Source organism: Peromyscus maniculatus, chromosome 9, assembly GCF_049852395.1.
Source record: "Peromyscus maniculatus bairdii isolate BWxNUB_F1_BW_parent chromosome 9, HU_Pman_BW_mat_3.1, whole genome shotgun sequence".
Taxonomy (NCBI): domain Eukaryota; kingdom Metazoa; phylum Chordata; class Mammalia; order Rodentia; family Cricetidae; genus Peromyscus; species Peromyscus maniculatus.
In genome coordinates this window covers 10693320-10715697 of record NC_134860.1, presented here as the reverse complement: position 1 = coordinate 10715697, position 22378 = coordinate 10693320, and the positions used below count along the sequence as shown (strand labels likewise).

At 51.1% G+C, this 22378-nt stretch overlaps 1 protein-coding gene across 1 annotated transcript in view; it reads right to left on the bottom strand.

Annotated features, from left to right (window-relative positions):
- Nucleotides 1-9111: 9111 nt before the first annotated feature.
- Antxrl (ANTXR like) overlaps nucleotides 9112-22378 on the bottom strand; it is a 29413-nt gene continuing 16146 nt past the window's right edge. Inside the window, 10 exon segments of the mRNA XM_006976741.3 lie at nucleotides 9112-9171; nucleotides 9174-9537; nucleotides 12367-12447; nucleotides 13878-14009; nucleotides 14287-14343; nucleotides 15077-15115; nucleotides 16250-16600; nucleotides 17639-17729; nucleotides 18288-18357; nucleotides 19800-19898. Of these exon segments, the coding sequence (XP_006976803.2) occupies nucleotides 9134-9171; nucleotides 9174-9537; nucleotides 12367-12447; nucleotides 13878-14009; nucleotides 14287-14343; nucleotides 15077-15115; nucleotides 16250-16600; nucleotides 17639-17729; nucleotides 18288-18357; nucleotides 19800-19898 (1322 nt within the window). The 3' untranslated portion in view covers nucleotides 9112-9133.

The window sequence follows — 22378 nt, the reverse complement described above, 5'->3', positions numbered from 1 at the left end:
GCAGTCTTCAGCCTGGTCCTTCTTGTGGCATGGGCTGGGATGGGGGGGATGGACCCGGCCTGGCAGACAAGGGGGAGGGGGCAACTGTGCCCTAGGAAGGCAGCTACTGGGAAAACCGGAGAGCCACTGAGCAACAGCGCTGTGAGATGCCACCAAAGGAAGAAGGCTGCAGCTGCCTCTGCACCACAGGGTGGTGGAGGACCCATTCCAGGCCTTTGGAAGCTTGGATTCCCCTGCGCTTTTTAGGGTTGGTGCATACTCATGCTTGTGTGCATTGAGAGGCTTCCATCCAGGGACATCCATGTGAGTTTCTGGAGCCAGTGCTGCTGGAACCGGAAGAGCCTGGCCAAAGTCTAGCAGTAGAGGTGACTGAGATAGGTAGAGGGTACTTGGATGAAATGCCAGCCCAGGGACTTCTGGGCTCAACCATATTCCATCCATGTATCATTTATTAAGCTTCATGTCACCATGTGCCTCATGGTGGCATGATACAGCACCCCCTTATCTACCCACTGTGTGCCCACATTCCTCCTTCACTGAGCGTTGGAATCCACAGAACTTTAAAGTGCACTGGATAGGGTCTTCATAGAGGAATTCACTGTACTGTGTGTTTCCCATCACTTAGGCGGGCCCTGGGAGGGATCGCTCCAGAAAACGATGGCAGAAACTTGCCTAGGAAACTTGCGGGGGCGGGTAGGGGGAGAGCAGGGCTCAGCAAACCCAGATCCTAGTCCAGCTGAGTGCTGTGGGCCCCCAGATCCTACTCTCCCTGCCATCCATGCCTCAAAGTTCAGAGTGACGCTTTCTAGACACTGAACTGAGTACATGGTACAGGCTTTTCCCATGAGCGTAAATAGCCCTGCACACCGGAGGTGAAAGCATAGAGCAGTGGTTCTCAACCTTCCTAGTGCTGTGACCCGTTAATACACACAGTTCCTCGTGCTGCTGTGATCCCCAACCATAAAATTATTTTTTGTTGCTGCTTCATACCTATAATTCTGCTGCTGTTATGAATCATAATGTAAATATTTCTGGAGCTAGAGGTTTGCCAAGGGGGCTGTGACCCACAGGTTGAGAACCGCTGGCTGGCATAGAGGCAAGCACGGGATTCAGTTTGAGTGAAGGGCAGGAAGTCTGTTTAGCCTGGGACCCGGAGTGCTGGGAAAGGCGGTTCAGAAAAAATATTTTTCCACTGGGTCATGCAGTGTTGTAGGAACTGGCTATGCGGACGGGGGCCAAAGGAGGCCTTGGCATAGATAGTGCTTGTGTACGGATGAAGCGTGCGTGCGTGCGAAGGGTCAGGGCATGTGTGAGGGTAGAGATGAAGCCTGTGCCCAGAGCTCATTACCATTCACGTTAGCGTCCAGCAGAGGAGGGAGAGGCCTGCACAAGCTTGCAGTTGGAAAGGGAGTGGCCTGCTGCAGTTGAAAATGGCCGAGGAGTGGGCAGGAAGAAGCAGGTGGAGTTTGGGCCTGGGTGGGGCTCACAGACTAACAAAGGCTATCTGAGATGATGAGCACTCAGCTGTACTCCCCCGTCCCACCCAACGGGTGGGAAATGCAGGGCGCTGGTAAGAAGGATAGAGTACAATGTGTTCTTTGTGAGGGCCTGGCTCAGGGTGCTTAGATGGTCTGCCAAACACAATATGACTGTAGTTTAAAAGAGGTAAGGAACGTCAGGCTGCAGAGGGTTAAGTGGCAGAGGTTAGAATGTGGTGTAAACGAAGCTGCCCAGCCCTAGTGCTGGTTAGAGATGCGTGGCCCAGCACATCACATTTGAGGGAACACCTACGTGGTCCCAGAACATAAACCCACTTGGGGCCCAGGAACGGCATCTGCAGCATCAGTGGGGCACTTTTTGGCCTCTGCTCAGCATGTCCTTCAGCATCCCCCCATCCCGGGCCTCCTGGGATCTAACCCCTCTGGGTCTCCTCATCATAGCAGGCATCACTTTGGGCTTTTCCACTGTTTGCTCTGCCCAACAAGGCAGTACACACAGCTTGTGGGTTTGTGTTCTGCTTGGGCATCTTCCTGTCTGTCACCTCTGACCACGGAGAGTGGAGAGCTGCCGCACGATGAAGTCTCTCATCTGTTCCCCAGATGCCACTTTCCTCCAGAGGCAAAGTCAGCTCCCAGGGCTGCACATATCAGCTCTCCCTCTTTCCGGCTCCATCTAGCCACATTGAGTGTCTTAGTCAATTTGCTTTCAAAACGTTGCTTTCATTCTTTTTCAAACTCTGCCTTTTCCAGACCGTTCTGTTCTCTCTTTTCTTGGCTTCTTATTTCCTCTCTTCTTTAAATGTATTACAATTTGTTTATTGGAGCAAGCATAATTCTGTAACCAGCATGCCTACCTATAAGCAGGAAAAGAAATCTGAACACTATACTAGTGTATGACTGGCACTAAATTTTAACCTCTTGGCTTCTTGGATTTTGTTTCTTGACTCTCCTTGTGGAGATGCAGAGGAATCTCCCCTCCTGGATCCTCTTCTGCAGGAAGGTTTTCCCAGAGAACCCTGGGTGTCTCTAGAAGGAGTTTTGCTGAAACCGTCAAACTCTATCAGCTGCAATGAGCAAGCTGTAATAATGTCCTTGTTCACTGCAGACTCAGAGCAGTGATTCCCACAGAGTCCACAGCAGGAGGCCCTCTGAGCTATGCCCTGGGCAGGGGATGAGGTTTTTGGTTGTGTTTTAGGAATTTAGGATTGGGACAAGGTTAATTTTCCCTAGCTTTGGCTTGCAGGGGTGCAGATTCCAACTCTAAAGTCTGACAGGAAGCATTTTATCCCTTTAGGCAGAAGCCCTGTCCTTTTCTATATTTTCTATTTCTATTTTCTGAGGCAGGATCTCTCTACATAGCCCTGGCTGTCCTGGAACTCACTATGCAGACCATGCTGGCCTGGAACTCACAAAGGTCCTCCTGCCTCTGCTTCCTGAGTGCTGGGATTACAGGTGTGCACCACCATACCTGGCTTGTCTTAATTCTTTTTTTTTTTTTTTTTAAGATTTATTTATTATGTATACAGTGTTCTGTTTGTATGTATCCCTGCAGGACAGAAGAGGGAGCCAGATCTCATTGCAGATGGTTGTGAGCCACCATGTGGTTGCTGGGAATTGAACTCAGGACCTCTGGGAGAACAGTCAGTGTTCTTAACCTCTGAGCCATCTCTCCAGCCCTTGTCTTAATTCTTTAAACAACCATTCAATAATTTGACTTCGAGTTTCTTTCATTATAATATTTCTTACACATTTTCTGACACTTGGAAAACTGATCTCTCCCTTTTAGCTAAATTTTGCGTTGGTGAGTTGCACTCAGCATAGAGCCTTTGGCTAAGAGGATAAGCATGAGCCTATGTGAGCGGTTGGTAGGCAAACATCTCTGTGGGTCCCCCCACTCCTTGATATTGTCTTCAGTAGCCCAGAACAGGCACAGAAAAGGCAAACAATTGCCTCCATTGTAGTGAGTAGCCATTCCAGCTTTGACCTGGAAGTTCCAACCCCCATTGAGGCTTCGGTAATGGTCACACCTACAAGGCAGGGCTGAAAGAGAACCCTGACCTTTACCAAATCCTCAATGGGGGTTGGAACTTCTAAGTTAAAGCTGGAATGGCTACCCACTACATCCCATCCACCTGGATCCGGAGTTTTAACCTTAAAGAGGACCCAAGAAAAGGGGTCGGAGACAAGTATGGTGGCTTGGGAAGCTGAAACAGGAGGGTTATCATGGGATTAAGGTAGCTTGGGCTACATAGTGAGTCCAGGTCGACAGAGATGAGGAAGGCGTGGTTGAGGAAAAATCAGAAACATGTAGGGTGTTGGAATAAAACTGAGCCATGAGCCTGGCTCAGGGGTGGCACTGGAGAGAAAATGCAGGTGTGGTTGAGGGTTAAAATAATCTAATAAAATAATAATAAACTAATAAAATGAAATAAACTAATAAATAAAATAAAACAAAATAAAGTATGGAATGGAGGTACGTCTCTAAAGATTGTACAAACTGGAAGGTTCCATGGAGCTGGTAAGCGAATATCTGAGCTGTGTGTTTAGCAGATGGCCAGGTTCAAGACCTGTGGGGAGAAGATAACACAAGGAATAGCTCAAGACCACCACACGGGATGGGTTGTCACAGGTGTTGCCGTACCGTGAATACCATCCGGCTTTGGGATGCAGGGTGTGTGAGCCAAGAGCCCCGGTCTCCTGGAACAGAAAAAGATGAAAGATGCTGGGAGGAAGGGAGGGGCAGGCCTTTTTGACGGACACTCGATCGTGTAGGGTCCAGAGCTCCAATCTGTCAGCCCCATGGAGAGGATGGAGCTGACTGGCTGCCTCAGGGCTGGAGGCTCCCGGTTGTGACTCTGCTGTTCAGAATAGGAAGTGTGTGTTTGGTTGGGGGCTGTGTGGCTTGGGATGCACTGTGAGCGTAGAAAGGAGAAAGTAGTTCCAACCATTAGAAATGCAGTACAAAACCAGTTAATTGGAACGTAAATCTGCATTGTAGTCCCTCCCTGGAATTTGAGAGCGGCTTAGTGGACAAATGTGAGCTCTGAGCGCCACCTTCTGGAATAGTGTAGCATTAACACTGGCTTCCTCACCCTCACTCCTCAGGCCTCAGAAAGAGACCTGGGCACAGAAGGAAGAAGGGGTGAGGTTGCCTAGGCAGGAGTGTGGGGTAGACAGGTTATCCTCAGTCCCCTCTATCCCCGGGGCACAGCACCACAGATTTAGCCTTCTTGAGGTGCTCAACCCACCCTCAGACAACAGCAAACAGGGAAGAAAGTTGAGGAGTTTTAGTCACAAGCAGACATTTCAGCTCTGAGTTTGAGACGCCCGAGTTAATTCCAGGCCCCTGAGCTGAATCTCGACCTTCTAGCCTTGGTCTCTTTGTCATCCCCAAACTGTCACAGGGTCACTACTCCCTCATCTGACCAAGGGACAATATGCCTCCTTTTACAACCTTGCAGCCTGGCCGGACCTGCTGGGCCCCAAGCCTCTGTGACGTCATGTGTTTGTCACGTGACCGAAAGCTGGTCTGAGGTGTCTGGCTCCCAGAGAAAGCACTGCTGCTGTCACGGTACTGGTCTGAGGTACTCAGGGTGCTGGTCTGAGGTACTCGGCCAAGGCGGCTCACACAGCCAGGGCAGCAACGATGCTGTTGACACCACAGACCCGCGTTTCTTCTTCTGTTTTTAACTGAAAATTTTTCATACAATGTATTTTCATCATGTTTTCCCCTCCTCCAATTCTTACCAGATCCTCCCCACTTCCTTTTACCCAATCAACTTCATGCTTCTTTTCCCTCTGTTTCCTTAAACAGACAAGACAACCCCCCCCAAAGCACACATACACATGCGTACACACACACACACACACACACACACACACACACACACACACATACGCAACAGAAATAAAAACAAACAAGCAAAAGACCAATAAGATAAAAAATATGCCAAACAAAGCAAAATGATACCATATAGATACCAAGTACAAAAGTACTTTTCACTATGCTTTTCATTTGCCAAGTACTCCTGGGCATGTGGCCTGCCCCAAAGTGTGTTAATACACATCGTGAGACTTCACCAAAGAAAAGTGAATTTTCCTTTGCCAGTGGGCATCAGTTACAGATGTCATCTTAGTTAGTTAGAGATGGGAGCCCGTGTCCTTCTCCCTTCCAGTGCTGGGACCCTGTCGGTGGGAACTTGTGCAGGCCTTCTTCACTCGGCCTCAGTCTCTGTGAGGTGAGTTCATGCACAGCCCCTGTTTCTTGAACAGAACGGGTGGAACTCTCCCAGGCTCCGCCACTGCCTGCTCCCAGCCCTACTCATGGAGGCCCAGGGCGTAGGATGGAGGCGGCAGGCAGGCGTGGGGCTAGGAAAGTTGGGTGGGAAGGAACAGGAATGAAGTGTGTGGAGCAGCAGGGCTCACTCTGGGGAGACCCTGGGGCAGGTTCCTCACCACGTTGAAGACCACTTGGGGGTGCCTGCTCAGTCTGTGGCCACATCCTTAAAACAACCCCCATTCCCATGGGCATTCTCCAGCTTGACACCTGTGGGCTGGGGCCGCATTCTGATGTGACCGGTGGAGTTTTAGCAAGCTTTCTGTTTCACCCAAGAGATTCAAGATAGAAATAGAGCCCTTCATAATTTGAGATACTTCTCATCTGGGGACCCTCCTCCTCCAGTGTTGGGCAAAAGTCTTATGGCAGAAGTCACCAGCCAGCTGTCATGGCTGCCCTCATGTCACCCAGTGTCCAGCCTGCATGGATACTTCAGATCAGTTTCAGCCCAGTGGGGCTGGGTCTCTGGGCCTGGTCACTACTTAGCTACCTATGGTATTGTTAAAATGTAGATGAGCTCTCTGCAATCCTTAAATTCTGCCTCCCTTCTCTCCCTGTACCACGCCACTATTCAGAGACACTGCCACCTTTTAGAAGCTTCAGGTCTGGGAGATGGAGGGTGGTCGCCCCAGGCCCGCTGGTTTCCATCGGGTCTGATCATTCTGGTAGCTGCACTAAACTATCATAAACAGTGTGGCTTACAAACAACAGGAATTTACTACCCACCCTACTGGGAGGGTGAAGACTAGGGCTGAGGCAGACTAGTGTCTGGTGACTCAGTTCTGTAGCTCTTGGTAGGGCATCTGGCTGTGTTCTCATTGGACAGATGGACCCTTAGGCCGTGAGTCCCATTGATGGGGCCCTGCTCTCGGGACCCAGTCCCCCTCTATGGCCTCATGCCACACTGTAGTTTAGGGGGACAGGACATATTCAGAGCTCATTGTGAGCTGGCTGGACTCCTGTTCCCTGTCTCCTCCCCAGCGCAGACACAGGACTTTTCCTCTCTGTAATCTTGTGGGCCAGTCCGGTTAGTATTACTGCTGTCTTCGGTACATAGCCTATGCGGATCCACACTTGTGCTTCTCTGGAGAATCCTAACCAATAAACATGGCAAACACCTCACTATTGTCTGCTTGGAATGTGAAGTAGAGAACAGGATGAAGGGGTGGGAGAAAGAAAAAGAGGGGGAAAGGAGGGGAGGAGGCAGAGGAGGAGGGAGAGGGAGGGGAGGGCAGGGGGAGGGGAAGGGGGCTTTTAATAGATACCATATGTACGAGTTCCCATGCAGACCTCTCCATCCTGGGCCAATCATGGTGCAGTGAGGAAGGGGTGGAGCCACAGCACCGGGACCTCGGCTTTGTGTGAACACGAGCTCCCGTTGAGTGTGAAGGTATATGTGTGTGCAGTGTGCTTGTAGAGAGACCCTACACTGTCACTGCTGGGGGTGTGAGGGACACTCCTGGCTTCAAGGAGCCCAAACAGGAGTCCGGGATGAGAGATTATACAGAGCAATGAGGAGGTGCTGAGCAGTACAGTCCGGGGAGAGTCCTCTACCCTCGGGGACCAGGGCAAAGTCCCCAGGATGCACTTGCAGGTAGCTTCTCTGCACTGACTCTTGGTCCTTCCACTTGAAGACTATAACAAGACCTCAGGAAAGCACTCATAAATGCTCAGAGCAGAGGATCATTTCCTCCGGTGAGAGGGAGGCAATAGCCAACCTCACAAAACGCTGCTGAGGATACCCTGACTCACTGGTGGTGCCTCAGACAGACAGGCAGACTAAGGACACAACTAGGTGGACAGACACCCTTAGGTTCTGCTATGACATCCCCTAGCTTCCAGGCTGAGGGTCAAGCATTGAGAAAGGGCATCCTACAAACCAAGGCCACATCTGCACTCTGGAGGCTCTAGCTGTACCACTTTGACAAAAAGTGACGACCTCTGACTGCTAAGGGTGGGGCCCCACAGGGTAGTGACAGAACCCCAGGCTACAGGCCTGGCCACTAAGGCCCAACCCAGCCTGCTGTGCTCCCACTGGACCCGTCACAATCTTCATGCAGCACAGGTCTTTGGCAATGGGAGAGGGTCATGGGTACCTGAGTTCACACCTTGTCACCAGCAACCTCTATTCCAGTTTGCCCTTACTCTTCCCAGAGGAGACGTTCGATTGACAGTAGAAAACAGCTGCCAGAAACCGGAGAGGACCTGAAGGGTGGGAGAGGCTCAGGTCCCATCTAGGTAAAAGATGGGACTCAGGTACGCAGTCCAAGCTGTGGCAGTCAAGGGCAGCACAAGACAGAAAAGCTGGGGTAGAGAGAAGAAACAGGAACCCCCTGAGTGAGTACTTTGGAGGTCAAACCCATACAACAAAGAAAACACCCACAAAAATCCCTGCACACAGCATAAGGCATTCCAGGACAGCTTTAGTTTTGGAAACAAGGAGGATGGTACAACCATCATTATCCACTGACTCAATCAATACCACTTACAAGCCAAGGTGTGACATATTTCCTCCTGTATTTGTGTTAGCGAAATTAAACTACAATGCCTGAGTATAACCTTCAGGGAAATGTGGAGTGTAGAAGGCTGCCATTTAATTAACTATCAAGATTCGGGACAACTGGATAGCCTGGGTCATGGCCTCCCTGGGGAGTGTCCAGAGGACCCTGGGGCTCCTTGTTGGGTCATCACGCTGGTGTACCTGTTCCCTGCAGGATCACATAGACATGGTGCACGTGTTGGGTGGCTTAACACTGTAATACTCAGCTCTGTTGAAGCCTGATTCAAAGGACACACAGGTGAGGCTTGCCTGATCCAGTACAGTTTGGAGGCTCTCTTGGGTGTGGGGGGTACATGGCATATCTAGAAAGAGAAGTCTTGCTTCCAGAAGGGGATTTATTTCTTCCTAGGACACATTCAAAATTCAAGGATGTAGGAAACGGAAACCGGGAACATGCAATCCAGATGAAAAGTTCAAGTACTTCTCTTTGCAAAAGCCTAGGGAAATAGAACTCAGGAGGGCATTTAAGGATTGGGAGGGGCAATTTCACAGAGACCTTCGAGGATGATCCCATTCGTCCCAGCCTTTGCAGATAGATGAAGACAGACTTGTAGGAAGTGGGACCAGAGGGCTTTGCCTGGTACCTGCAGCATAATCTCATCTCAGATGGTGAGCATCTTTCTAGATATGGAGCGTGCTGATTAGCAGCAAACCAGAGCTCTCTCACTACAATCTAAGACCTGGTCCACGTGTCCAATGCAATAAACAAAAGCCTCTTAAACTTAGAAATTTTGTCCTTTAGAGGATGGGCGACGAGGGTGGGTGTGACAAAGGGATTCTACAGATTGGCGGGTGTGGGGAGTGAGCAGAGGTAGCATCCTGGAGGGAGACCCAGTACACCCGGTTGGGCATGGGGACTGTGGATAGTTGATAGCGTAGTACTTCTGATTTGGTAGGCACATCTTTGAGCACAGAGTCTGTGTAACAGGGAGACATTCTCCGCTGTTTCCCAGGCAGATCTTTGAGCTACAGGATGCCTGTGGGATGCTGAAACACTCCCCGTTGGGTTGAAGGACAAGCCTTGAGGTGCACGGTGCTTGTGTGAGATGGAAACAGTTTCTATTGGGACTGAGGCAAATCTTTGGGCTGCAGGAGGCCGATGAGCAGCCGGGATTCACGACAGTGAAGTTGGCGCATCGCCCCTGGAGGAAGGAGAAAAACACAAGTTCACAGAGATGTCGTTGGACTTGGGCCAGAAGGCTGACATTGTCTGACTTCAGGTGGTAGAGTCAGGACACATCAGGATTCAACCAGCAGTGCTGGCCTTGTGGATGGATGCTCCTTTGGATCAAATCAAATCATAATCAACATGGAGTCACTTGTGTCAAGTCCTAATATAAACCAAGATTCAAACAAGGAAAGATGATTATTTATGAAGGAGGAAATATCATTCATAAAGAAAAACTACCATAAAACACAGCTAGGACCACACTGCCCAAAGATCACCACAAAGTTCACACATCAATGGCTGTGCATACACAGTAACTCCATAGCAACCCATAGCCCAGATGCCTAAAGATACATTGCCTTTTAAATCCCTTACAAAAAAGCGTCTGCAAGGACATCCACTCATTGATGATCAAAGGTGTGGGCTGGTGCCATTGGCACATTTGTTCTAGATCCTTTAATATTCTTTTATGATTCCTTGTGGCCAAAGGTTATTGTCTCAAAGTCATTTGTGTGAACCTTCTAATTTTTGTCTTTAAAGTTTCCCTTTATTCTTTTAATGTGCACACAGCCTGCTCTGGAATGTGGGATCCTCATTGCAATGCCCCAGTGTTCCCAAGTGAATCATTATTTTTGGAGAGTTTCTCTGATTGTTGATTAGGTTGGTATCAGAAAAGTCTCTTTTACCTTAGCTGTTTTAAACAAGTTGTCTTAAAGAACCTGGCATCTGCCTCAGGCCTGTGAATGGCTTTCTACAAACCATTTCCGGTATTATCACAAGCATCTTTCTGGTTTCTGTGAAGTATGTCTGCAAGGACCTACCTCAAAGGACCTCATGATTGTTTCTGGCGATCTCACTCTTGGCTTTACAGGTCTAATTATTTTGCTTCCTCTGCATAGTTAAGATGCTGTGGAAATTCTTATTTCCATTTTGGTTTGTTTACATGGGTCTGTAAATAATTGGGCTCTTTCATATCTTGCTTATTTGTGAACTTCAAGAACAAAAAAGAACATTCTAAATGTTGGGCATTAAGCAGTCACTTTGAGTCCCACGAGATATGAATATTCACAAACACTTTGCATATATCACACTTTATACTATAAGATGTCCTGTCCAAATGTTTCCACTGATCACCCTGACGCCATGATACTTGGGACAGAGCCGGGATACAGAAGGGTCAGTTCACAACCTGGCTGTACCACTGAACAACCTCGCCATGCTGAGCCCCAAACTAAATGCCAGTGCCTCAGTTTCCACAGCTGTGAAGACGGCAGGACAGAGAAAGAGGCGCACACACAACAAAACGTCTGGAGCTGGGCTGGAGGGTGCTGTGCTGGCTGGCTCCTGACCATGACTATTGAAAGGTTTCTTGACTTTGAGGGTCCTGACTTTCCTTCCAACAGTAGAGTTGTTGGTTTGGTTAATCATTCGCTTATGGGAAGTCCTTAGACCATGTCTGTCTACGCGGAAGTTACAGTTTCTCTGAAGCAGCTGTGGGAATGAAATGAGGCCCAGGCTCCAAGCAGCTCCTGGGGTCGGGGGTGAGCATAGAAAGATGAGTGGGCTTGGGGACATCCTGTCGTTGTTGTAGACACTCTGTCCAGGAGGACAGGGTCAGGGTTCCCCACTGAGCCTGTTTCCCATCAGCTTAACAGGCACAGAGATAGCTCCCGGACTGAAGAGAGCTCAGACTTCAGTGGCTCAGGGATCACAAACTGGCCTGGAGTTTGTATGTATTTATGAAGGAGATGGTGCCAACTAGACAAGTTGCTTCGAGAAGTCGAAGGCCATGGCGCAGACATTCATTTTGTGAAGGTCCAAAGCAAACAAAACCACTTACTTCTGCTGCAAAAATGCCCAGGTTTGCGGTAAAGTGAAACTTCTAAATAATCTCATGGGTTATGATTAGTAGAGGCACAATGAACTAATGGGAACAAACAAGCTATTAGATGAGGGTCTAGGAAGCAGTCCCTCCCCAGTTCAAGATCAGGGCCCCTCTGCACAGGTTTATTAACTTCTGAGACCCTCTTTGAGTCCTCATGCCTGCGTGCCATAACCACTCAGGATCAGGAGCTTAGAAACAGCCTGTCCCCTGGGTGGTACAGGGAGGGAAGGAGAGGCACACCCAGGATCTTGTCTCTACTGCTTTTGTTGCCTGGGTGAGGCTTTGCCTGACGGGGCCTTCCGGAAGGGTGGCATGGAGCACTGGACAAGTGGCCTGTGGTGGGACATGACAAGTGGCCAGTGGTGGGACATGACGTGAGCAGGGTCCCTGACTGCTGCCTCCACTCCCTGCTGCTAGGCTGAGGTTAAGTCCCCCAGGATGTTCTGAAGTGGGTTCCCGTTTCGACAGAAGACCAGCCCGGGGGAGCATCCCAGAGTGCCTTCATGCAGGAACCTGCCTGAACTTGCCAAGTGCGCTGGGTTAGTGTTTGGTTCTACCTACACACGCTGAGTGCTGCAGGCTGACTGTCCCCCAGGAAGCTTCAGGTCCCGCCGAAGCCCTCCTGAATCCCTGCTCTAAACAGTTCCCGGATGGCACCTTTATCTGTTCCTGCAGAGGGTGTAGCAGTGGGCATCTTACTTTGTACCTTGAAGGGAGCTACACTCAATTTTCTAAGTCCCTGCGAGGGACTTCAGGCCCCACATTGACACTTATTCATAGTAAACCCCGAAGGGCGCAGTCCCAGCTAAAACCCACCCTTCTCAGTGCCTGGCTCAGATGAAACTGTGGAGTCAGGACACTGAGAGATTAAAACATGTGGCTGCTCTGTGCCTTAGCGTTTCCCTGTGTCTGGCTCACCTGGACCTTGGGATGACACCACACCAATGGCATCTGGTGGCAGCTTGGCTGAAAGTAGTTGTAGCATGTGTCCAGGCTTCCCTGAAAAGCAAATGTGACCATGAGCAAGCAGAGAGCACGGGAGCTGTCCTCCAAAGACACTGGGGTTCACACTACCTAGAACTCTGTCAACATGGACACAAGAAGACAAAACCCATCCTCTCAGTCTAAAGACTTGGATGTCCCTAGTGGTCGCTGTGGAGCACACAGAATTTAGAACAATCTGGGATAAAACAGTGTTTTGAGTGGGAAGAATGATCAGTCGCTCTGGAGAAGTCCAGAAGTTTGAGGGGTGTGTGGTGGCAGGCAGAGGCCTCCAGGGGAGCTATGGGTTTTGTGAAGGTTCTGGGTAAAAGGCCTGGAAAGAGGGGAAAAGCCAGAACTTGGGCCACACAGGTCAGGCAGGCAAGACACCCAAGTCTCCATCAGGGCCAGCTGCCATGGGCCCGGGTAAAGGAAGGCGGGGAGGCCAGAAGGACCCTGGGCCTAACTGTAGTGAAACTGATAGTCTCAGCCCTGCAGCTCAGAGCCCGTGGGCTCTATGGAGTGGGTGGCGGAGGCCACATCAACGGCAGTGGCCATTTTCCTCTCAGGAGACCGATGTTGCTTTCTTTGTAGTCCTCAGGCAGGGAATGGGCAGGCGTGGCTCCCAGAGGACACTGGCGACTGCAGAAGATTTAGAAGAGCTCAGGAGGAAGCCATGGGACCGCCACAGACAGAGGCAGGGCATGGAGGACGGCTCCAAGCTGTGGGGGAGCTGGGGGCTCTTTCCTCCTTACACTGTTCTTGTAGGGTCTCCATACTGGTGCCTGGGGCTGCTGCCTGTCTTCCCCCTTTCTTGGAGTGACTTGGACCTCCTGGGAGGAGGGGCTTCAGATGAATGGCAGACTGTTAGTCTCTGGGGCTCAACTCCACATAACAAGTTTGACCTCCATGTCAACTACCTTCATCTTGTAACTCTTTGCTCATCTCAGTGGGCATCAGGACTGCTGGATCAACTCTTTTACTTGTCTATGAAGACACTTGGTCCGGGCTGGCCAGGGTCACTGGCACTTGATCAGTTCTCATGGTGGACAGATGGCAGCTCATGACTGGTCTTTTCTGTTTTTGTTGTATCTGACTTTGCAAGATACACCCCGTCCATCTTGGCTCATTTATCCACAGACTAAATGTGACAGCAAAGCCATTTTGGGGCTGAGACAATGACATGGGAACCAGAGACTGTCAAGACAGGGCACAATGGCCATGTCCAGTAAACTGTAAACTGCAAAAGAGGGGTGCAAGCACTTGGAGAACCCTCCTGTGTGCCGCTCTCCTCTAGCCATGGGAGAAAGACAGGGATTCAGGTGTCCTCGGACATAAAGTGATACATGTCCTGTATCCCTGCCACACTCAGACCTCTGTAGTGATGACTGACTGTGCCTGCCTTCCCTAGCTGAGCCTAGGGTCACAGCTTGCCCAGCCCCAGTCACCTGCACCCTTCTGTTTCCACAGCCACAGCAGGCAACGATCACAGTAGGGTTTGGGTTGACAGCTGGAGGAGGATGGGCATGAGGAGCAGGTGGGGATGTGGAAGGAGGGGGCCGCTCCTCGTCTTCTGGCTCCTGGAAGTGAAAAGAGTTGGTCTGTGTCTTGCTCACAGCTTCTTGAACAGGGGCTCGCTGTCTCTTGCATAGACATGCGTTGGGGGATGGGGGGGCAGTCAGCAAATGTTGCGGAGTGAATGGGAGACTGACTGTAACCCACACCCTGGGGAGGTCATCCATGAGAAGAATAACCAAAGTCCCTCTGGTTTGCAGATGCTGAGCTTCCCCAAATGAATGGGAGACTGACTGTAACCCACACCCTGGGGAGGTCATCAGCCAAATGTCAGCAGCTCACTTCCGTGCTCTTGGTTCTCTCGAGGCCACTCTTGACAGCAGAAGCCTGGCCTGAAGGCTGTGCAGAGAATGGGAAATGTCAGGTGGTAGTCCCCTCCATCGGGTTCTGTCCTTACAGCGGCAGGCTCCCAGGGCTACTCTGCACCTAGCACTGTCCCTCATGGAGAGGAGAGCTGGTCCCACCTCAACACAGGCCCAGGTCCAGTCTCTGCCTGCTCCAGCCTTTCATTACCCCTTCTGGTTCTGACCCCAAAGAAGGCACAATTGTTTGGTCATCTGGTCCCTGTGCTCAGCTGGAGACACCCCTCATAGCTCAAGGTCAGTTAGGATATCCTCTGCCTTCCCCGGCCTTGGACTTCCTGGGCTGACCTCAGGGGAGCTCTTGGCTCTTGCAGCAGATGATGGAGACAGGTGTAGAGAAGCCCAAAGCCTCTGAACCTAAAGATGGAGACCTGGATCTGATGCATGCAGCTCCTACACTAAGACCTGGTTTGCATCCTTGGCATTCAACAGAGAGGCCCATGGGATCCACTGAAAGACGCCAATTCAGCAATGGACAGCTGTACGCACTGGAGCAGGACCACCAAGCCCTGATGATCGGGAAATGCTGGGAGTCTGGTCATGGTGTTGCCTGGGTGACATTATTTTGAGTCCCATGGCTTTCCCATATCATCCTGGATCTGCATTCCCCCTATTCACTGCCAAAGTAGTGAGGGATTCTGAGCTCAGGCTTCATGACGCCTCTTGAAGGTTAGTGTGACAGTGTCACTCTCTTCCCCTACACAACTCACCTTCTCCGACGGTGGTGCAGGTGGCGGCGGCTTCTTAGGCTGGAACGTGAAACAGACAGACGTGGACTGGAGTGTTTAGAGTGGGTTCTGCCTTGGCCCTGCAGGCAGAGGGTACCCCGGCTTGGAGCAGGGAGACAACATGGCCTGGGGATGCCTATGTGGGTGCCCAGTGCTGTGGTGCTGTGTCCAGGAGGCTCTACCTGGCCCCAGGCAGCCCCAACAGGAGACCACCCAAACCAAGGTTCTGGTCCCTAGAGGCCCACAGCTGGAGCACTCCACACCTGTCAGAGCCCAGCCGCAGGGGAGCCCACAGTCCTCCTTCCCCTTGGTAGAAGCTCACTGTCCTTCAGTCTTCCCATACCCCCTCTAGGGCCTTCTCACCCTCTGCCTGCTCACTGCACCCCTGGGAGGAGCTGGGTCTCAGGGCCGCTACTTCCTCCTCCAGCTCCCTGGGGGGTTCCTTCCATCCCAGCTCCCCAGCTCTTCTGCCTTCTCCCACACTGTCCCAGGATGCCAGTGTCATCCTTGGATCCTGCTCTGCTTTAGCCAATCCCTGGCTACATCTCTGGGTGGGTGCATTTCACCCTGACGCCAGAAGAGTAACTGCAACCCCCGGTGAGGCGGGGTAGCCTTGCTGCTTCGCCCGCCCTGCTTCTGCAGCCCAGGATGGGGTCATGTGATATCCTGGGGTCAGGAAAGGGGCTGATGTCATAGGGAGCGCTGCCTTAGTGGTTACTAATCATGCCTGATAGGCTTCATCCTGTAGATGGGGCCACTGGGACTACATGGGGGATCCTGTCCTGACATACAGGGGCACCCCTGAGGCTTGGCCACACGAGGCCTGTAGGTGTGTAGCTGATACAAGATGGCACCGGTCTAAGGGTGCTGAGATAGCCTCTCTCCAGGGCCAGCCTTAGCTTACAGCCCAAGCATCTCAGACTGAATTCCTGGGTCAACTAAGCTGGAGAATTCTTGGAACCCAGGCTGGTCTAGGGCTTGGATATTTAAACTTAAGAGTTTGTGTCTCTCTCCTGGATGATTTGAGGACCTTAGAACAGATGAGAAATTGCCAGCAGGCTGGATTATAGTACTGCCCCAGGACAGTGTTCCTTGGAGAGAGGGCATGTGTGGAGGAGCCAGGGCAAGCGGGGAGGGGTGGGGAGGGGACTTAACCTTCCTGCGGCACCACTTCCAAGAGCAGCACAGCAGCAGCAGGACAGCCACCAGCACGACCGGGATTAAGAGAAGCAAGTTCCAGTCGAAGTCCGTGCTGTCTTTTGCCGGCTTGTTGATGGCCCTGGAGACTGGGACGGCGGCTTGCTTTGTGTCGTTTGTGTTGGCTTGCTTTGTGTCGTTGGTGTCGGCTTGCTTTGTGTCGTTGGTGTCGGCTTGTTTTGAGTCAGCTTGCTTTGGGTTGGCTTGCTTTGGGTCGGCTTGCTTTGTGTCAACTGGGACCAGGCCGGGGTCTTCCTGCTGCAGCTGGCTGGGTATGGAACCGCTCCTGCTGCCGCTGAATGCGTCTCCCTGTGGCAGATAGCAACAGTGGCTTCTTCCCCTGGGCCCACCCCTTGCTTCTTATCTGTACATGCATTCTCTCCACCCGGCTTGCCTAGACACAAGGGGCCACAGCAGGGTTAGTGGCCCAGGCTGGTCCTCAGAGGGCAGCCAACCTTTCTCAGCCCCAAACCTAGAAGAGGGTGACTCAGGGCCTTCCATGGTCTGAGGCTACCAGTTCTCACTGTGGCCTCGGCTGACAGTGCACTAGGCTATAGGTGATCTCTAGGAGATGGTCAGGCTGCTGGGCCGCTGAAGGGGTGTAGGGCCAGGAGATGTGGGTCTACCTTCTATGGCTGATCTCTGTGTCTCTCAGCTCTGTCTGAGAAGCTCACCCCTCCTCCCTCTGAATCTTGAGAGGAACTCAAGAGTTGTCACGAGTGGACACAAGGCTCCGTCTCCTGGGCCTACCCCCTAGTCACACTGCACTGGTCGGTCTCAGGTGCTTGGAGGACGGATGTGGAGCTGGAAAGCTGCATGTTGAGGAGCAGCACTTTCCTCCTCAGGGGCCCTGGCTGAGCTGAGGGCTTCACATTCCAGACAGGGCTCCCACCACAGCAGGAGAGTAGAGAGGATGCCCTGCAGGTGATGATTGACAGCTCACCACCACCACAGCAGGAGAGCATGCCCTGCAGGTGATTGTAAGCCCACAGAGGGGCAGCCAGAAATATAGAGGAGAGGGCAAACTGAGGACATGGTAAATGACAGCAGTCACCAAGCAGGTTTGGGGCAAGGATAGGGGTGAGGCCCGAGTAGATTTGGGTCCATATTAGCTACTGGGAATCTGATTCACTGGCACACATCTTTGACTGCGGCTGGTAGAAACTCTGTGTTCCTGGGCTTGGCACATTCATGTGGAGTTGTCATGTGCCCTACATGTTCTAGACAGTGTCTGGCAAAGCCTCGTACCTGTCCCAGGTGGCTCCTCAAGAAACTGCTACTGTGTGGCAGGCCTTTTGTGACCATCATTTGAGCTCTAGGTGGCTCGGCATCACCCTTGGCTCTTACCTCAGTACCCCCACAGCTGTTACCAGTTATGATGAGTTTGTTCCCAATGAAGGAGAGGCCGTTGTTCAGACTGACTTCGAGAAAGACTTCCCTGATGCACAGAAAAGAGACTAGATGATGGAAAGAGCCCTGGAGACGCAGTTTGCTAAAAGTGTTGCACACATCAATCCCCAGGGTAATGATGCTGAAATTCTAGCACAGGACTCCCTGTAGTGAAGAGGTGGGTAGAGAAACTTTACTCCCCAAAGTATAAAGAGTCAACCTCTGCAGTGATGGTGCATAGGAATGATAGGCCGTAAGAGGAACTCATGTCACATGGCCATAATGGCCATGAACTCAGGAATCAGGGAGGTACTCAAACACAGGCTTGAACCCTCGACCCCATCATCTTTTCCATTCTGCCCTCAGCAGTGCCTGGGTACTATGTATTCCTGAATACCGCCAGGTGCACTAACAGAGGCATGCAGAAGGGAAATGGAACCCACATACAGGCAGACAGGTGCTGTACAGCAAGGGCACACCCCAGATTCTCCACAAGCTGGTAAACACCAAGTGTTGGACTCCCCATAAGGCTTCTGGCAAGGGGCACGTCCTCTGATAAACAGCGACTACCAGACCATGCCTAAGGCCTCCCACAAAGGACACGTACTCGCCAGTATGCAGTATCTTTGGTCCAGGACAGGATATAGTGTTCTCACTCTTGTCGATGGGGGCTTCGTCTACAAGAAAATGACACGGGATTATCAGTTGGGGTGTTCTTCCTCCACTGTCACCCTCTGTCTGAGAGCTGCCACTGGTCGATGACTGCCTACTCCCCATGTCTCTTTTTGTTCAAGGACACCTGCTGAGTCCCACCTCTGCCCACCTGGTACCCAGCAGGTGCACACAGCAAGGGCTCCTGTACCCCAGGGCTCGTTGGTTGGGGATTGAGGGGAAGAGAGAAAAAAGAAAAAAAAAAAAAAACCAACCAAGACACAGAGGACAAGGTATGTGCTGTGACATGGTGAGCAGACAGAGGGGTGGGGAAGGACAGACGCTCAGTGACTATGTGTCCCTTCCTTTAGAGATAGGAATTCTGGTTTAACGAAATTGGTATTTACACGTGAAATGATGCCTTGCCTGGAATTTACTCAGTGGTGAGAGTGCCAGGGAGCTACAGCGTGTGGGTTGTGAACTACTAACCATAGACACAAACTCTTAAGTTTAAAGACCCTTCAAGACCCTGTTCAATTCCTGGTGCGTCTGTGTTTGGTGAACCATGTCCATTGACACTGGTTCTGTGTGAGCTGCTGATGTCTGAGCTAGGAGCAGCCAGGAGATGGTCTTAGGCCTGGGAGCTTTGGCCTAAGTGAGAGGCCAATGGAGCTAGTCAGTTGCTAAAAGGAGTGAGTCTAGAAGTGTGGGCTCTGGGAAGAAGTTTGGGCATTTCGGCTAGTGCGATGAATCCGTCACGGGCTGTGGAGGCTCCAGACAAAGGCAACATGGAATGCTGGTGGACTGTATTCAGGAATAGGATAAGAGGATCAAGAATGGTGGCCAGGTTTAGACCCAGGAAGCGGGTGGGTGGATAGATGTGCTGTTTACAGAGCTGGAGAAGGCTCATAAGGGGATAGAGAGTTTTCTTTTCCTTCTTTGGGAGCCTGAGGAGAATTCTGTAGCGGTGACAGAAGCTGCTAATCCTAACACATTCTCTGCCCAGTCCACTGAGCTGGGGACAAAAAGCCAAGAGCCGAGCTGTATCCCCATTGGCTAGGCTTCCACTACCCCAATCCTTGGTCTCTCCTCTGTGTGCTCTGATGAATGGCTGAAACTCGTTCTGGCCATCTTCCAGGCTCAGTCTGTAGGCTGCTGCCCTGTCCCACTGCAGACACCAGGTTCTGGTAGTTGACCCTCAGGAAGGCTAAACCATGCTGGAGTGAGGACAGGCCAGTGTTTGCCAGTCTTCAGATGCCTTTTGGAGCCGGGGGTTTATTCTTCCGCCATGTTTGTATGAGGGGTGGTGGGACTAGGCATGCCTCTCGGTCCTTTTTCCATTGGTCCATGCTGCCTTAGCTCCCCAGTGTCCACTGGACGTGGTCAGCAAGAGCAGAAAACATGGCTGGCTTAGAGAAATGATTCTGTGTGGTAATGTGTACTTCAGAGATACCAAGGGACCACTTACCGACGATTCTGGAGTCACTGAAGGTGAATCTGCAAAGAACTTGGCTCAGGGCTTTCGCATTGTCAAACCCATGTCCGCTAATGTTTACTTTGTAGGAGTCTGCAAGAAGAACATTTAAATGTTGGAGTGGAGGAGTTGGGTGCCATGTTCTCTCTGGTCTCACCTTTCATGAAGGGCTACCCTGTAAGGAATTCTCGGGGGCCCTTATGAAAGAGCATCAGTGTCCGAACCAACATCTGTGGGACTTTGTAGGGAAAATCCTCATCTGGTGCCACTGACTATCCATTCTAATATAGTTGGAAGGGGCCTTGCCCAGTTAGAAGTCCTACTGTGATCTCTGACCCAACTAGTCCAAAGTCCCAGCTCTGTTCCAAGCTAGGCCAACTCAGCTGAAACCTTCCTGCTTGGAGACCTCATGAACTTCTTAATCCACATGGGCACTGTAGCAGAGACAGGGCCTTCTCTGCCCAGGGTTAGGGACCAGTTCCCTACTTGATGCCTGAGGTACCATTGAGCATGAAGAATATCAATTCTTTCATGTGTTTTATGGTGTGCTAATAGAGACCCCAAGAACAAGGGTTAGGGCCTAGGGAAGAGATCTGGTCCCTGACCCACCCAAGAGAGTCCCTTGAAGGAGATGGCCCCTCTCAGATACAGGTCCTGAGGTCAACACATCCTTCTTCATCCACCTTGTCCATCACTCTGGGGTTTAGCAAGGTCTTCCTAACGTCAGTGAAGAGCTCCCTGACACTGATACCATATGAAAAGAACACAGAGAGGATGACTGGGTGAGTGACTCCATAGGCAGGATTCCTCTACATTTTCCTCATTTGCCTTGGGGGCCAGGGCCCACTCATTTCTGTCTCCCATGTATTTCAGATGCCTCAGGGTAGCTGATCAAGGACCCTCCTTCTCAAGGACCCTCTCCAGGCTCCATAGCACTCAGGTCAACACAGTGCCACCTCATGCAAGCAGCCAATTCTGTTTCACTCGTCGTCTAGGCCCCTGCCTTGGGTTTCCCTGGAAGTGACAGGTATTCTCATGTGGCGGCCTCCACAAGATGGCCAACAGTTTAACAACTCAGTGGCTGAGCAGGTATCTGGAGGCACCTGCCGCCTGGTTCAGCTGCAGGGAGGAGAGAGTGACAACTTGGGGATGTTGTCACCTGGGGATTGTCACAGCTGCCCAGACACCAAGGCCTGTGTGTTCCAGGACAGTCAGAGACAGCCAAGCAGGCTGCACTGCTGGGCTTTTTTTTAATTTTTATTTTAAATCTCAGAAGCTCCATAGAGAAACTCCATAGAGGTCTCTCTCCCTTCATCCTTCAGCACAGCAGACTCCTCACTCTTCCACGACATGGGGAGGGGCAGGGGCAGCCCAGAGCCAAAGACTGGGATGGAGATACCAGGGCAGCTTCTGTCCTTAACACCTCTGAGCCTCTAGATGCTGCACCTATTCCCACACCATCCATTGTTTCCGCATCTCCCAGCTTATTTCTGGGTACCGGAGCTCCCACATACGTGGCACTCCACCTCAGATCAGTGCTGAGGCCGGCACAGCTCACAAGCAAGCATAGTCCTGTCTTCTCAAGCCTGGAGCCTTGGGCATTCATTGAGGAATATGGAGGTCAGGACTCAGCTGCCCGAGCTGGAAGGCATACGAAGAACTGAGCTGTCCACAGTGGAAAAGGAGACTCAGGGCTTCCTGCATCTCTCTCTTCTGCAGGGTACAAATCACAGCTCCATGGGACCAAGTCTGCATGCAGGTACTGACAAAGAAAGACATCCTTCCTCTAGAAGCAAACACATGTGTGTCCTTGGCACACTGATGCAGGGACCTTGGGATGGACAGAGGTTATCCTTGTCAGTTCTAGGCCTGGAGGTCAGGTGTTGGCCACGGCAATGCTGGGGTGAAGTAAGCATGGCTGTCTTTGTGGATGTCTTTGCCAGGCATGGGTATTTCCTCTTGCTTCCAGGAGCAACGTAGATGCCCACTGTGCCCAGTGGTTTGTTTTCACCTGTTGATATGATCACCTGCCACTGCCCCCACTTTGCCGAAGTGGAAACTCCATAGGAATTTCTACCCCAGATGCTCCTGGTTGCTCTAGCAAAGCCAAGGTGCTCTGAATGTATTGGTGGCTCCATTCCATTTTTTAGGGTTTTCTTGAGAGTTTAAAAAAATACCTTTTTCCTAGCCTTATAATGATACATTTTATTTTGAGATAAATAGGTAGTATCTGCACATATATCACAATGTCATTACAGCATGTACCTTCCAAATGTACATCATACTAGCGCCAAAGCATAGTCACTCCATGCATGCTCATATCCCACATATACCTCACATACACACAGTACCTTCATAGGCACATATACATACACACTATGCACATACTATATACACTATGTACTATACACATATAATGCATATTACATACTGCATATACAGGCATACTGCATATATAACCTTAAAACACAAGCACATAAACACCATGTGCCCTTTAGCAATACAACATACTTAATCACCCATAGCACACAACACACACACACACACACACACACACACACACACACACACAC